The sequence below is a fragment of the Lithobates pipiens genome, unplaced genomic scaffold, assembly GCF_037356315.1.
Source record: "Lithobates pipiens isolate NorthernLeopardFrog02 unplaced genomic scaffold, aLitPip1_a1.2 Scaffold_16, whole genome shotgun sequence".
Classification (NCBI taxonomy): domain Eukaryota; kingdom Metazoa; phylum Chordata; class Amphibia; order Anura; family Ranidae; genus Lithobates; species Lithobates pipiens.
In genome coordinates this window covers 435,988,683-436,003,714 of record NW_027507748.1, presented here as the reverse complement: position 1 = coordinate 436,003,714, position 15,032 = coordinate 435,988,683, and the positions used below count along the sequence as shown (strand labels likewise).

The following is a 15,032-nucleotide window of genomic DNA, read 5'->3' as shown; positions in this document are numbered from 1 at the left end:
TAGTGGTTAACCCCTTCGCTGCTAGTGACATTTTTACAGTAATTAATGCAATTTTTTAGCACTGATCACTGTATTAATGGCAATAATCCCAAAAGTATCAAAATTGTCCGATGTCTCTGCCATAATGTCGCAGTCACCATAAAAATCGATGATCAACGCCATTACTAGTAACACATTTTTTTTTTTTTATAAACATGCTATAAAACTATCCCCTATTTTGTAGACGCTATAACTTTTGCACCAAACAATCAAACGCTTATTGTGATATTTTTCTTTACCAAAAATATGTAAAAGAATACGTATCGGCCTAAACTCAGGGAAAAAAAATGATGTATTTTTTGGGGATATTTATTGTAGCAAAAAGTTAAAAAAATTTTGTTTATAGCGCAAAAAAATAAAAACCGCAGAGCCACTGGCTGAAAGCGCTGATGGGGAGTCAGTCGGCTGCTGGTTTTCCAGCATGCTCATCCCACAGAAGCCGGCCTGACTGACATGCATACGAGCCAAATGTCGGACATTTTTCTTTTTAACCAGCAAATGTCTCCCAACATTCAGCCAGTGTGTACCCGGCTTTAGGGGCATATATATGAAGCAGTAAATCTGACAGTCCTCAAACAAATACTGCAGGTGAACCCTCCTGCTACATGTGTTTTAAATGACAGTGATTGATTCAGCGTTGGTGAATATCTGGTGAACATCCTCCTGCAAAGTCTCAAGCTACCTCATTTTAAATAATTTTAAACCGCACACATCAAAAATACATAGCCTTTCCATAAAGTGTCTAATCCCCTGGGGTCAATGAGCTAATATTGATCATTTAAAAACAAAGAACAATGAAATCTGATTACGGTAGCTCTGCATGTTGGATATCTTGTTCAAATTTGCATTTTAGGGGAAAAAAAAAATCTATCTCTATCTCTCTATCTATCTCTCTATCTATCTCTCTATCTATCTCTCTATCTATCTCTCTATCTATCTCTCTATCTATCTCTCTATCTATCTCTATCTATCTATCTCTCTATCTATCTCTATCTATCTATCTCTATCTATTTATCTCTATCTATCTATCTCTATCTATCTATCTATCTCTATCTCTATCTCTCTATCTATCTCTATCTATCTCTCTATCTATCTATCTATCTATCTATCTATCTATAATATAATCTCTGAGGAAAGGCACTAGCAATATAGCCCGAAACTGTAACTATATAATGGAATGTTTTTGATACGTTTTATTTGTATGTTTTTCATTTCAATAAATTTTTGTGCCGCAATCCACTGAGCGTTCTTTCTATATATGACCATTTGGTCCCTTTCACACTGAAACATTTTTCAGGTGCTAAAAATAGCGCCTGAGAAAAAACCTCACTCCTTTCACTCCAGTGTGAAAGCCCGAGGGCTTTCACACTGGAGCGGTGCGCTGGTAGGACAGTAAAAAAAAGTCCTGCTAGCAGCATCTTTGGAGCAGTGAAGGAGCGGTGCATTCACCGCTCCTACCCATTGAAATCAATGGGGCATCGCCGGTTATACCGCCGACAAAGCGCTGCTGCAGCGGCGCTTTGTGGGCGATTTTCACCCTTTTTTGGCCGCTACCGGGGGTTAAAACTGCCCCGCTAGTGGCCGAATACCGCCAGTAAAGCGGCACTAAAAATAGCGCCGCTTTACCGCCTACGCCCGCAATGTCCCAGTGTGAAAGGGGCCTAAGGGATGGTCTGGTTGCATTGCACTGTGAGATTGCTGATGTACCCATTTTTATAAATAAATAAAAACGAATTTTTCTTGTGTGTCTTATCCGTTGCATGTCTTCTAAGTATTTTTTTTTAGGAATTCCTTATGATAATTAGTACACTAATAAAGCCAGTGCTTATTTCTGTCTTGGTTATAAATACTGTTTTAGTGTAATGAAATGCGCATGCTAGTGTTTAAAAATGACAGCTGCAGCCGCCTTGTTTGCAATTTGATCATCTAAAACAATGAAGCACTTATTAGATACCATCTAAATCTACACTTATTAGGCATATTCAATCATCTGCACCTGTTGTAACAAAGCAGTTTGCTGTAGCATGCATGTTTATAAGGAATAGTACTTTGAGGAATACATAAATAGAATAGATCTATTTCGGTAAGAGGAGGGTGACTCCCTTGCGTCACAGAAGGAAATGAATGGGTTTCAATATAGGCTGGCAGTTACTAGAGTTTTAAAATTTAAGATGACAAGTAGACTAAAATGACATTTTAGGAAATATACCATTTTTAAAACGTAATCCTGTTTGCTTTACAGGTCGTCTGGTGGGTGCCCTGGATGCCGTGTTGGATTCCAGTGCCCGTGTTGCCCCATTCCGGATATTGCTTCAGGTCCCTGGATGTCAAGTTTACTCGAGCATTGCTTGTGGTGAGTCAGAGATGTACTGGGCCCTAGCAATTGGTGAGTTTTCAGAACCAGGATTCAAAACGTGCTGTGTGTCTGCATGGCCATGGATGTTAAGGTAACTGGAAATAACATTGCTGTGCAGTGACTCAACACTAATTACTTCATTCACTAATACCGAAGGTTGCTCAAAGTCTGGAAAAATGCAATTTGTAGAAGACAATAGACATGCTTTTATTGTGTGGTAAAAATATGAAAAACCACCTCAGAATAGTGGAAGGTGTTGCATTGCTAATCATATAAAGAGATGTACAATATTCGGTGTATTTGATGAATGCATTTTTTTAAGCTCTTTTTTTTTTAAATGATAGCTGGGGCTACTGCATTTATCTATTAAAGTACAAAGGTTATGAAAAATATAATTTTCAGTACTAGGGTTTTAGTGTTGTATTTTAATAAGTTAACCTAAGAATTGCCAGTTAATAGACTTGGCTGCTTAAAGTGTATGTACACTTTTGCTGTCAAATTTTACTTATGCTCTGTGAATAGGAACACACAAAAAACATATCTAACATCATTTTAAAACTTTTTCTTACCTTTTCTAGTTTTTTTTTTTTTTTTTGAAGCAGGATTATACATAGGACTCTACAGGCAGCATGAAACTGTTCAAAATGGCTTCCAACGTCAGAGGACTGATGTAGGAACACTTTTTATTTATTTTTTTTTATTTATTTTTTGTGCATTAAAATGTAATATACCACCCAAGCCTTGAGATTTTGAAAACTTTGTGAAGATAGACATTTTGCACATCTACTTTACTGATAATCAAGATCTGCCAGCACAGTTATGGTAAACCTAAATCTCCGTAGCCTGCTCTTTAAGATTATGCAGAAGGAAAAAGCTAGGGAAGATTTTTTTTTTTTAACTTGTTTCTACCCATGCTTTAACCCAAAGATGGCAACTCCTGGGAGGACCACCATGGATGTCCTTTCATGTGCGCGCCTCCCACTTGCCCCCTGGGGCACGCAATGTGAGTGCTCTGTGACCACTGTGTCCTTTGGACACAACTGAGGACAGATCGGAGTATAAAGCCGATCACAGCTACCCTTTACCATGTGGTCAGCTGTGTCCAGTCACAGCTGGTCACATGTAAACCGACTTGCCAGTTATCGGTATTCCTTTCCTAACACACCGATAGCATGGAGAGTTAATAACTGGAAAGTCTGAGAGGGAACAGTGAGTACATTGTTTACACTGATTATCAGGGCATTGATGATCAGTGCAGCCTCATCGGTGCACAGCAGAGAAGAAAAATGACATTTTATAGCAGAAACTAAGAAAAACTTTGTTTGTTTTTTTTCACAATTTTCTTCTTTTTTTTTTTTTGTTTAGCAATAAATAAACCCAAAAGAAAGCTCAATCTGTTTTAAAAAAATGATAAAAATGTCATTTTGGGTACAGTGTTGCATGACCATGCAATTGTCATTAAGGCTGTGTTTACACCGCAGTATTGAGCGGCTCACAGCAGGGGTCCAGTGTGTCTGAATTCAGACCTGGACGGACCAAGAGCCACTCTGGAGATGTGTGAACTGGCTCCATAGTGAGCCAGCCACAATCTCCTGACATGCGAATTGGATGCAAGGAAACCTGCATCCAATTCGCAATAGTATGAATTCAACCTCAAAGTTCAACAGCACTAAAAATAGGCGTGGACATAAAGTGGGTGAAAGTGCCCAGTAGGCAAGTGGTTAAGGATAAAAAAATAAAAGTTATAAAAAAGGTAAGCAGGGAACTTTGTAATTTATTTTTGTTAAGTTATACTATGAGAATTTGAACATGTAACAAATAGAAAGTAGGTGTTATTTCAATTTGGCTGCAAAAGTGGTAATACACTTTAAAGTGACACTGTCATCAGAAAAGAAAATTAACTTTTCTTTGAGAACGCTAGTTCTCTAGATGTTATCCTGTTTTTTGGCATCAATGATTTCCGAGTCTCTGACGAAACAAGTGTGGCGAAGGTTCTGAAACTTTTCTGACATTCATTTACAGCATGCTTGTTTGTGTCTCTAGATGACAGGTGCTGCATGCAGATGGCACATTCATGCAGCTGCCTGGACACAGCCACTTGTCCTAATGCGACAGCATGCAGGCCCGGATGAGCTGCCCCGATTGCACGCTGTCTGTGTCGGGACCGCTCCCCACACGCCCGTCGCATTAGGATGAACTGCTATATCCGTCAGACACCGCATCAGGGACACATACACATTCAGCCCATTTATGGTGTAAGGGCTAGAGATGCAAAAGCAAACGGCCCCTTTATGGTATTCAGACCTCAGCATCTGTATGAACGAGGCCTCAGTGATACAAAAGTATTTTCACCAGACCATAGTGGGCCAGCAATGGCTACATTACTACATAATCAAAAATGGCTATATCATTAGGTAGCCTTGCTTATCCAGATATTTTGTTTGACTGTGGAAAGAAACCACACTGAAGTTGTGTACAAGCATTCTGTCTACCCAGATTACCCAGAAGGATCCTAACACTTGTCTGGCTATATCCTTTTCTTTTCTCTAGAATTGATGACATTCATTGTGTTTTGTTCAAAGATTTTCCTGTTTGGAAAATTCTTAGCCAGTTGGCCGCCTGTCTGGAAATATACTATGTGGGACTCGTGTATCTCTGATTGTCTAAATGTCTTTTGCTATTGGATGTCTTCCAACGAATAACGTGCAATAGGTTATAAGGGCCTGTTTGGGGGGAAAAAGATGACTGTTAGCATTACCTAAAATATTTTACTTAGATATGAAAAATCCTTTAGATGTGTTTATTGCCATTTGCAGTGTTTCTAGAGCGCATGATCCCAATCTGCTTAGTGTGTGAGTAGTCCAATGTATGAAAAAGCCTTTATTAGTAAGTGTTCAGAAGTTTAACCACTTCACGCCCAGGCCAATTCTGACATTTCTCTCCTACATGTAAAATTACATAGAACCCCCAAACATTATATATGTTTTTTTAGCAAAGACTCTAGAGAATACAATGGTGATCGTTGCTTCTGTGTGCGAGCTCACGGGGACAGGGGCGCTTTACTTTTTTTTTTCTTGTTAATTTTATTTTTATTTTTTTAGTTTGACACTTAGGAATAAAAGTCATAAAAATTTTTTTTTTATTACAAGGAATGTAAACATCCATTGTAATAGGAATATGGCACGATCGGACATATTTACAGTGAGATATAGGGTCAATAAGACCCCATATCTCACCTCTAGGCCGGGAAAAAAAAAAAAACGATCCTGGCTTCCCTGCCAAATCGGTGCCGTTAATTTGAATACCGAGGCCGGGAGTGACGTCATAACATCGCGCCCGGCCTCCGAGCGATCATAGAGACTCCGGGGACGATCTGGTCCGCTGGAAATTTCTATGGTAACTGGCAGGGGCCGGCAGATCCGGTCACCGACTCACCGATGGAAGCGGTGAGTCGGTACAAGCACCGGAAGGGCGGTGGGAGGGTGGGAGCGTCCCTTCCCGCCGACCGTAAGAACGATCAAGCGGTGGAACAGCCGCTATGATCGTTCTTATGGTGCAGGGAATCGCCAGCTGAAAACGATGTTTGTGGCCTCAGGCATCATTCAGATATAACCACCGAAAGCCCATGACGTCAATAGACGTAGTATGGGCGCCAAGTGGTTAATAAAAGTGTGTAATATTCAGTAGAGAACTTTTTTCATGGCTTTTTTTGCCTATGAGAAGTAAGTAAGTAAGTAACGGGCAGGTTATTTACAAGCTGAAGAGGTGACCACACTCCAGTCTTCAGAAGTATGAATGCTTTAATCGTAAAAATCCACATATTACATCAATAGACCACGATACAACAAGACTATAGCAGCAAGGTTAACATGTTTTACAAACCAAATTGCTCGATCATAACCTTGGTTACGATTAAGTGATTTGGTTCATGAAACAACAATGCTGCTATAGTCTTGTTGTATTGTGGTCTATTGATGTAATGCGTGGATTTTTTTTTATTTTTTATTTTTTTTTACGATTAAAACATTCATACTTCTGAAGATTGGAGTGCAGACACCTTTTTTGCACGTACTTTGACAGTCTTTCAGTTCACAGATTGGACCAGCACAAGATCTTCAGTACAGCTATTGTGTGTTATTTCCAAGCTGAGTTTGCTAGGATGCTACTGTGAGAGGCCTCTGAGAGAGGACAGAGCTACGTAAGGCTCCCGGGCCATTGTTGGAGAATGGCTGTTCTACCTCTATATTTATGATTGGTTGAGATTAAATCCTTACCAATCATGCTAAAGTAAAATGGTTTTATACTTCTTTGTCAATGGTGAGGAATCGCATTGCTACATTTCAGAATAATGTATTGGTTGTGTCTCTCTTTGCTCTGTTTTTACAACTTTAAAATCTTCTGAAATGCAGATCTAAGTTGTCATAAACCATTTTATTGTGTGATGGCCTTGCTAGCTGTACTTTGTTGCAGTACATTTGCATAATCTGATAAATTCCCGAAACCAGTTCCCCATTAGTGCTAATGACCCCTAACATTCTCAAACCTTTTTATTAAGGCATCTGCAGACTAAACTAGTAGGTTGGACTGACTTGCTCCTCAATATTATATTCATATCCACGCTTAAGTTGGTTCCAGATTAGTTAGATAGTTTTTTCATTTTAATGTACCAATATACCATTAATGTACCTCTGTTTCTGCAAAATAAAAGCTTTCTTTGATTTTTAGAACAAGGCCTTGTGTGTGCCCCTGGTGTGTTCCATAGAAAAGTTCATGATTTTCTAGTATGTAGATTTGAGAATTGACCACCAGTAAGCCTAGTTTCACACTGATGCAGGTTGGAAATCATGCGCGTTCAGATGAACTTGCACGATTTAAAAACGGCAGTGCAGTCCAACTTTGATTTGACGGACATCTGTGCTTGTTCATGCACCCGCCTATTCAAATTGCCGCAAAGTCGCCAAAAGTAGTACAGGAACTACTTTTGGGAATACGTGCGGTGTTGCACACATTCAGACGGTGCCGCTGGCAGCAATAGCCGCTGATTAGACATGCGATTAAACATGCCAAATTGGCCCAATGTGAACGTGTGCTTAGACACAGCACTTCACCAGTTGACCTCATTGGTACATACATCCCCTGCATCCCTCCAGGCGTGCATTTGCCTGGCCTGTCAGTGTAGGCTGCCACAGCTGCTGTGTTTGCACGGCATCCACGGCGTGCCTCCAGACGGACCTGAGCCGCATGTTAAATACTCTGGGGCTGCATGCAGGCTGTGGGTTGGACACCCCTGATGTAGTGCAATATGTGTACAATTTCCTTTAGTTTTATCAAAACTATGGAGTAGGTGGTCAGGGAGGCCCTTGCACTACATCAGGGGTGTCCAACCCACGGGCTGCATTTGGCACCAGAGAGTTTAGCTTACTGCTGGGCCCATCTAGAGGGACGCTGGGGACCTGCAAACATAGCGGCTGTGGCAACCTACATTGACAAGCCAGGCAAATGCATGCCTGGAGGGATGCCGTGCAAACATAGTTGATGGGTGAAGGGTGTGTGCTAAATGTCAGGTGGTGAACTGCTTACTGTGTCCTTACTGGTTTTCATTTCCCAAATCTACATACCAGGAATTCATGAACTTTTCTATGTAACACACCAGGTGCTCAGGTAAGGCCTTGTTCTAAAAATCAAGAAAGCTTTTATTTTTCTGCAACAGAGGTTTGCTAATGAAAATTAGTAGATAGGGGAGCTGGAATTTAGAAACAAAAAAGTCAACCTAGCCTTGCCATTTTATTGTAATGACAAATACAATCTAAAGAACATTTTAGCTTGTTTGTGATCAGCTTTTAGGCTGCATTCACACCTGAGCGTAGCGTTTTCAAGTGTTTTTTTTACCGCGATTAGCCGCAGGGCAAAAGGTCACCAATGTTAAAAGAAGAAAAACTCCCATATTATATCTCTTTTAAGACTCTGCAAGTGCAGAAAAATACCCGTTGATCTGCCAGAAATGCAGTTTGCTCTTAAAGCTGGCCATACGTGGATCGAACTCTGGTTCAGCAAAGAGCAGCCGAAAGTTGATCCATTTATGGCCACTGTGGTTAAACAGAAGTTGATCTACCAATTAATGTCTGTTAGACTGCCCTGTTGGGAAATTTACAGTCGATCGGTGGCACAGGCTATAGACTGCAGTGCTGATCTGTGTAATCTGATGGTCCAGAAGTCTCCCCGCTGTCTGCATACAAAGAAACAGCGGTGAGGAATCCCCCATCCCCCATCCACCACAAATTTGTGGATGGCAAAATCGGGTCAGTTTTAAAAAAAAAAAATTATTTCTTTTTTTATTCAACCCGCTGGTTGAACAAAAAAAAAAAAAATCTATCTCCGCTATGGCCAGCCTTAAGCCTGTTGTGGGCTGACAATTCATAGCACTGTGTTGGACTGAGTGGTGTCATCCCTGCCTAATTGTTTTTTATTAAACTACTCAAACCCGCCCCCATCCTATTTCCAATAACATAGACACTAATTGTTCTGTGGTCCACGATAAGAGCATGGAGGGCTAATTATCCCCCTTGAGAAAACATAGCAAGTGAACACAAGAAATAGGTTGGTGCTAAATATCAGACAGGATCAACAGGTGATTTTTAGGAGACCAAACCGTAGCAAATATTAAACTTTCATTGATGGGCTTACATAGACCTTGAATACATGCTGCTTATTCATCACAGTGTAGTAACCCATAGCGGCCAATCGTATTTTAGTGTACTCCGAGTTTGTATGCTTAGCACATTGCACTACACATCCCATAATCGTGTTTCTGATGTTGGTACATTTTCATATAGGCCATATGTCAATACTAGGAACCAAGCCTGTGTTTTATCATACCAGGGGCCACAATGGAGGAGATCACACAGCACTGGGACTGGCTGGAACAGAACTTGCTTCACACTTTGTCAGTGTTTGACAACAAAGATGACATAGCTAATTTTGTAAAGGGAAAAGTAAAGGTAGGGTTTATCTCTGTCTGTCTATCTGTCTAGAGAATTGTCTGTCTTTCTGTCTCTCCATAGAGAGAAATGTAACCCTTATATATGGGCATATAATTGGCAATATAGGTTATTTGAGAGGTAACTCTTCATTTTCATTTTGTTCTTTCATGACTGGAGTCTTTGTTTTCCATACACAGCTAAGGAGAAAGTTATTAATGATTAAGCTGTACTTGCAATACTGAGCTTCGTTTTTAGACACTACCCCACTTAGAAACTGTTATTTTATAGTGGTGGTTGTGCGATTATAAAAATAAGGCACATTTGATGAAAGGTTGTAGGATTGCTCTTATATTTTTTTCAAGCTGTGAATTTGCAGACACTTTAAATCCGTTTTAATCCCAAAAGCAAATATAAATGATTTTTATACACGATTTAGATAGCGCTAACAGTTTGCACATCGCTTTACAAAATGAAGGCAGACGTTACAATATCATTTGGTACAAGAGGAATCAGAGGACCCTGCTCAGTAGAGCTTACAATCTAAGGACTCGTGTACACGCAGACTAGGTTGACTGCCGGCGTCAAAACGTTCTTATCCTGAACGCGATGTTTCCAGGCTCAGGAGAGGGAGGTTGAACCTCCCCTAACTGCAGGAGCTTCTAAACTCTTGTAAAAGCCTATGTGGACATGGATACATAGGCTTTTATGGAGTCGAATTTAGGAGCTTTGGCAAAAAAAAAAGCCAAAAGCTCTTAAACTCAAGCCTAAGAGAGAGGGTCAAGTGATATAAAAAGGAATAACTTTGGGAGATGGGCTGAAGGATAAAATAAAAACACAGTAGATTAGTTAGAAGCAGGATAGGCTTCTTTAAAGCAAAGGGTTTTCAGGGATCATCTACAAAAGAATAGATTAGGAGATAGTAGGACAGCTTAGGGTAGGGAGCTCCAAAGGATGGGAGAAGCTCAGGAGAAGTCTTGGAGGCGAGCATGGGAGGAGGTGACAAGGGAGCAAGAGAGTAGGAGATCTTGAGAGGACCGAATAGAGGTTTGGTTGATATTTTGAGACCAGGTTAGTGATGTAGCTGGGGGGTAGAGTTGTGGGATGACTTTCTAAGTCGTTGTTAGTAGAGAGAGATGACCAGGGAGTGAAATACAAGCTTTGTGGTGTCATTGGTTAAAAAGGGGTTCTGGAGATTTTGCGGAGGTTGAGGTGGCATGATTTGGACAGGGATTGGATGTGGGTCTGAAAGAACAGTTCAGAGTCCAGGGTTGTAGGAAAGGTTGTAGGAAAGAAAATCGCTTTATTTCACCCACAACACAGTCAGTGTTGATGGGGGAATCCCCCCATGGAACGATTGTGTTCTGGCAGGGCAGGGTATTTAACCGTCCCTGCTGGGACAACGCTAGCGGCTGGCAATAATCGCATGTAAAAATCTGACATGCTGGTTGTACTAAAGTCAATTGATGGATCGACTTGGGTTCAATACATGGATCAAGTCTAAGGCCAGTCCCTGTTGAATCGGCCGAGATTCACACCATCTATGGTCTGCTTTATACAAGCTGAATCTCATGTGAAACAGGCCTGTGTGTATCTAAATATGCTAGTACATCTAATACTCCCCTCCCCCAGACTGACAATGCTGCTGTCCAAAGGTGCCCCAGCGCTCCTTCATTCAGAGCGGGGGCACTCTAACACAGGAGGTGATTTACTGGCCAGATCACCAGGTGAAAAGGGAAAAAAAAACTAAAAGAAAACAAATGCAGCCACCACATCTAATGATAGGTAAGTTTGAAATATATTACAATTGATTTTGAATTTTATACTGCTTTTATTGTCTGATAGAGGTTCAATGTATAGAGTGCAAATGATCTATTGCCAATAACATCTGATGGCATATTTTAAGACTATTTCCTGAACAATGAAAAAAAGTTCAGTGTTCATGTGATTACTCAATATTTCTTTGGAATAACACCTTGCTTCAAAGCAACATTGAGGCTAGATATTTTTCAAACAAACCAAAGTGTAGCGCTTAACAAAGTTATGAATAGTCTAGTTAGTGCATCATCATACAGTTTAACCAAAACACCTTAAGTGTGACAATTCTTGAAAACTTGCATAGAAATAAAAAGTACAGTCCAAACGAATAAAAATAAATTAAAAGTCTCTATGTGAGGAGTTGATCCAGTCCAAACGTGAAATACAGGTCACCATCCACCTTCTTAAATGAGACTAGCATGCAGGCACCCTGTGATGTTCCCGTCACCTTTAGAATTAAAGGCTTACCGGATAGTATGGATCCAAACGAATCTATATTCGAAGGATCATACAAGCTTATGACTTAGAAGCCAAAATTTGCAGGTGTAGATTTTCAAGGAAGTATCAACTCAGACTCCTCATAAAGTTGTCCCAACTAGTAGTTAAATCCACATCAGTATACTCCAGCTCAAAATGTTGAACTCATACAAAGGAAAAATAAGGAGCCACAATAGTGTAAATCCGTTTAAGAGAAAAAAAATTTAATAAAAAAGTAATGAACTCACATGTAACCAAAGAAATCAAGCGCTTAATCCATAAAAACAGTGCTACAGCAGTAGTCCCGACGCGTTTCGTCCTCTACAGACGTCATCTGGGGTAGATGACGTCTGTAGAGGACGAAACGCGTCGGGACTACTGCTGTAGCACTGTTTTTATGGATTAAGCGCTTGATTTCTTTGGTTACATGTGAGTTCATTACTTTTTTATTAAATTTTTTTTCTCTTAAACGGATTTACACTATTGTGGCTCCTTATTTTTCCTTTGTATGAGTTCAACATTTTGAGCTGGAGTATACTGATGTGGATTTAACTACTAGTTGGGACAACTTTATGAGGAGTCTGAGTTGATACTTCCTTGAAAATCTACACCTGCAAATTTTGGCTTCTAAGTCATAAGCTTGTATGATCCTTCGAATATAGATTCGTTTGGATCCATACTATCCGGTAAGCCTTTAATTCTAAAGGTGACGGGAACATCACAGGGTGCCTGCATGCTAGTCTCATTTAAGAAGGTGGATGGTGACCTGTATTTCACGTTTGGACTGGATCAACTCCTCACATAGAGACTTTTAATTTATTTTTATTCGTTTGGACTGTACTTTTTATTTCTATGCAAGTTTTCAAGAATTGTCACACTTAAGGTGTTTTGGTTAAACTGTATGATGATGCACTAACTAGACTATTCATAACTTTGTTAAGCGCTACACTTTGGTTTGTTTTATTATTCACTGTTTTATCCTTGTGATTGTGTTAGCAGCTTTCTTTCTTTTTTGGATAGCGCAGTGTCACAGGGAAAGTTTTTTGGTCTAGATATTTTTCAACTTCCTATTGTTTTCTATATAGCACACAGGGAAGGCAAAACAACAAATGCATGCAGGCTGTCAAAAGCAGCTTTCCTAAAGTAAAAATTTCCCAACTTTATTTTAGTTAAAATGGTGCTTGAGCTGGAAGGAACAGTGCTGGTGGTTCAGGTTTTATTGAATTGTTAGGTCTTATAGATGCTAAATAGCTTAATTTGTTTGTTACAAATCTGATGTACATCACATTTTTTTTGTTGATTTTGCATAGGGTCTCATTGCCGAGGAAGCTAGCAGTAGGGTGGCTGAACAGGAGGAAGATCCTGAAAAGTTCCGTGAGGGTTTGGTGAGGTTTGAGAGCAGATTCAACTTTCCAGAGGCAGAGAAGCTGGTGACCTTTTATTCATGCTGCTGTTGGAAAGGCCGAGTGCCACGCCAGGGCTGGCTGTACCTAAGCATCAACCACATATGTTTCTACTCCTTCTTTCTGGGAAAAGAATGTAAGCAACTGATAAAATATATTTATAAATAATATAAATATATTAATATATATTTGTGTAAAAAGCACTTGCTTTTTGTTTTATGACAGTAGTGTATAGTCCTGCAGAACATAAGATATTTTCAATGACAATTGCTTCCAAGGCAAACCTTGGCTTGATATATGGCTCCATGTGCAATTTAGAGTTTTTGTGGTGTAGTGCATCATCTATTGATCATGTCTGTAAGACTTTGTGTAAGTATTGACCTATGCGCTGTGATATATTATTATTTTATTACTAAGCTATAAAGCAGGTTTTACTTCCTCAAATGCAATAAAATGTCGTGGGTGCTGGCTGCATGACAAAAACTGCAAACCGGTAAGTTTTAAAAAAAAATGTATTCCAGCGAGCTGTTTTTATATTAGAAAATGTTCAAATCAAATACACTGTTAGCTGGACAAGCACACATGGGATACTGGCAAAGAAGAGTGAGTTTTCACATACAAATACGTTTCCTGGCATCCAAGGAGTATGACTGCAATTTCATATAGCCCTGTGTGTCATATATCAATATGTATACTAGTAACCTGTGAACAGGCTATGTCCAGTTTCTTTTAATGTGCTTAGTGGTAAATGTATTTCTTATAGAATTCAGAAGAATTCTTGCAGTCATGCTGTTTTTTTTTAACAAATGATCACTCGTGTAAATACCAAAATTTTAAAGAGAAGTAGGGCTTTCTGAAAAAAAAAACATTTATACTCCCCTCTCTCCCCCTACAATGAGAACTAGGCGATCAAACATCACTGATTGCTTAGTTCCCCCCATGTGCTCTGAACAGAGAGCCAGGATTGTCAGTCTCCGGCTCTCTGCTCTTGCCCCTTGGGTTGTGGAGGGGTCAGAGTGGCTGGCTGAGCCAAGTGCCGATCCAGACTTCTGGGTGTATCCCGAAGCACCCAGATCCTGTATTCAGCTGAAAACTGGTCACAGGAGTGCAGAACTAACTGCACTCCTGTGATCCATAGGAGAAATATAGCCCAAAAGGCTTTGGCTGTACTTCTCATTTAAATCGCCTAGAGAGATGACCATACACCAACACACCTGACTGCTCTATGTGAGTATAGGGAAGCCAGTTTGTAGCCCTATGGCAAAATGTGAATCTCCCAAACAATACCTCCTAAGAAGAAAAAAAAATGGGGGAGGGTGAGCAAATTAATCCGTCACTTTTGTGAACAATACATTGAAGCTGGTCCTCCAAGGCTGCAAACAAGCTGTATAACCTGCAATGGGGTTGTACTTTACAAAGGAAAAGAGGTGCAAGGCTACTTCTAAAGCTGGCCATACATAAATTGAAACTCAGCCGGCTCACCAGGAACCAGACAAATTTTGATCCTTGTGTGGCTGTTTCTGTTCGCAAATCAATCTATTAACTTCTCACAAACAGGACTGCTGGAAAATTCAGGTTGATTTGTGTATTCTGATAGGGGGGAAGGCAGAGGAGTTTTCCCGCACTCAGAATACAGTGGCGTGGTGGGAAGAATGTGGGAATTGGTGTGGGTTGGGGAATAGGTTCAGTTTTTTCATTCAGCTGCCTAGATGAACAAAAAAACTGAACTGTGTATGGGCAGCTTAAGAATATCAATTTCATCAATGCAGTGTAAGGTTCCATGGATTACCGGCATGCAAGCATTTAATGAGTGTATTTAGGTTGAGAGTCTTCCCAAGTTGATGGATGTAGCTCTAAAAGTCTTCTCCAAGCACATCCATCTATTCATTATTAATCAAACATCAATATCAAGGGAGGGTTAAGGTGTTGGATAGTATGTATTTACTTCATTGCAAGTAGCGC

At 40.1% G+C, this 15,032-nt stretch overlaps 1 protein-coding gene across 5 annotated transcripts in view; it reads left to right on the top strand.

The window, feature by feature from the left end:
* TBC1D8 (TBC1 domain family member 8) overlaps nucleotides 1-15,032 on the top strand; it is a 117,537-nt gene that overhangs the window by 27,109 nt on the left and 75,396 nt on the right. For 2 of the 5 annotated variants that reach the window (XM_077482643.1, XM_077482644.1), the window contains 3 exons: nucleotides 2,282-2,425; nucleotides 9,275-9,393; nucleotides 12,978-13,206. In XM_077482643.1, the coding sequence (XP_077338769.1) occupies nucleotides 2,282-2,425; nucleotides 9,275-9,393; nucleotides 12,978-13,206 (492 nt within the window). The remainder of the gene's footprint in view (nucleotides 1-2,281; nucleotides 2,426-9,274; nucleotides 9,394-12,977; nucleotides 13,207-15,032) is intronic. The other 3 variants (XM_077482646.1, XM_077482647.1, XM_077482645.1) reach the window with 2 other exon arrangements.